General features: G+C 60.4%; 1 protein-coding gene across 1 annotated transcript in view; it reads right to left on the bottom strand.

Annotated features, from left to right (window-relative positions):
- The window catches only part of EMH_0034850 (uncharacterized protein), a gene marked incomplete at both ends in the record, with an annotated part of 4,900 nt that extends 4,576 nt beyond the window's left edge, over positions 1 to 324 (bottom strand). The window contains one exon of the mRNA XM_013494917.1: positions 27 to 324. Coding sequence (XP_013350371.1) covers positions 27 to 324 — 298 coding nt within the window. The remainder of the gene's footprint in view (positions 1 to 26) is intronic.
- Positions 325 to 1,190: the final 866 nt, after the last annotated feature.

The raw sequence follows: 1,190 nt of genomic DNA, 5'->3' as shown, positions 1-1,190 counted from the left end.
GCCGTAGGCAGCAAGGAGGCCCCCACGTTCTCTAAGGCCCAGCACGTGTTCACTGGGGCTGAAATACACTGCAGCAAGGGGGGCCCCTCCCTGCAGGGCCCCCTTCCCCTGTGGAGGGGGCCCCCCCTCTTGTTTTCCTTGCTGCAGCGGTGGGGGAGAGGGGGCCCCTGCAAGGGAGGCTGGGCCCACACCCTCTCCAGCACCATATGGGGGCCCTGGGGCCCCTCCTCTGCTGTACAGGGGGGCCCCCTGAAACAACGGGTATACCCTGATGGTGTTGGCTACAGCAGCAAAGAGGAAGGACCCACAGTCCGATATCTCCATAGCCTTCACACTACCGGTGCAGCCAACCCTCTCAACAGAGACAGGGAGATGGGGGCCCCAGGGGGGCCCCCAAGGGGGGCCCCCATTGGGGCCCCAAGGGGGGCCCCAGGGCTCTGTGGGGGCCCCTCTCGAAACACTGGAAAGGGCCCCCAATGGGGGCCCCTGGGACTCCAACCCCGCAGGGGCCCCACAGGGGGCCCCTTCGGGGGCCCCAGAGTGGATCGCTTGGGTAGCTCCAAAGGAGTGCTCATCGGGGGCCCCTTGGTGGGGGGCCCCACAGGGGGCCCTTCCGGGGGCCCCCCCGGGCCCCCCTGTCTGTTTCATGCGGCGAAACAGTCAGGATAAAGATTAGGAGGTGATGGAAGAAGCAGGGATAAAGTATTGGGGCCCCAAGGATATTCTTTTTTACTAAATATGATGCATTACAAACCCTAAACCCTAATAGCTGCAGCAAATGAGGGGCCCCAGGGGCCCCCGATCTTCTGGTCCTCAGGCCCTAGAGGGGGTACTGTGAATTCATTTGGCTGTAACAACAAAAAAACTGAACTCAATAACAGGTAATGGCGACAAAGGGGGGCCCCCAGGCGGGGGCCCCTCCTTCACAACATCAGAGGGGGCCCCCAGGGGGCCCCCAGGGGGCCCCCACGTGGTGCTCCGATCGGTATCATTGAATCGTAAACCCTAAACCCTAAACCCTTATACTCAATCTAGAAGCCCTAGACGCCTAAGCAAAAATGATAAGCCTGTAGACTGAAACACTAAACCCTAAACCCTAGACCCGAAACCCTAAACCCTACAGCGAGTCACCCCGAAACACTAACCGTTGTACTGAAACCCTAAACCCTAAAACCCTAGACTGAAACCCT

The sequence above is a fragment of the Eimeria mitis genome, genomic scaffold (assembly GCF_000499745.2).
Source record: "Eimeria mitis Houghton genomic scaffold, Emh_scaff1332, whole genome shotgun sequence".
NCBI lineage: Eukaryota > Apicomplexa > Conoidasida > Eucoccidiorida > Eimeriidae > Eimeria > Eimeria mitis.
The sequence above is the reverse complement of the archived record's forward strand: the minus strand, read 5'-3'. Positions and strand labels throughout refer to the sequence as shown.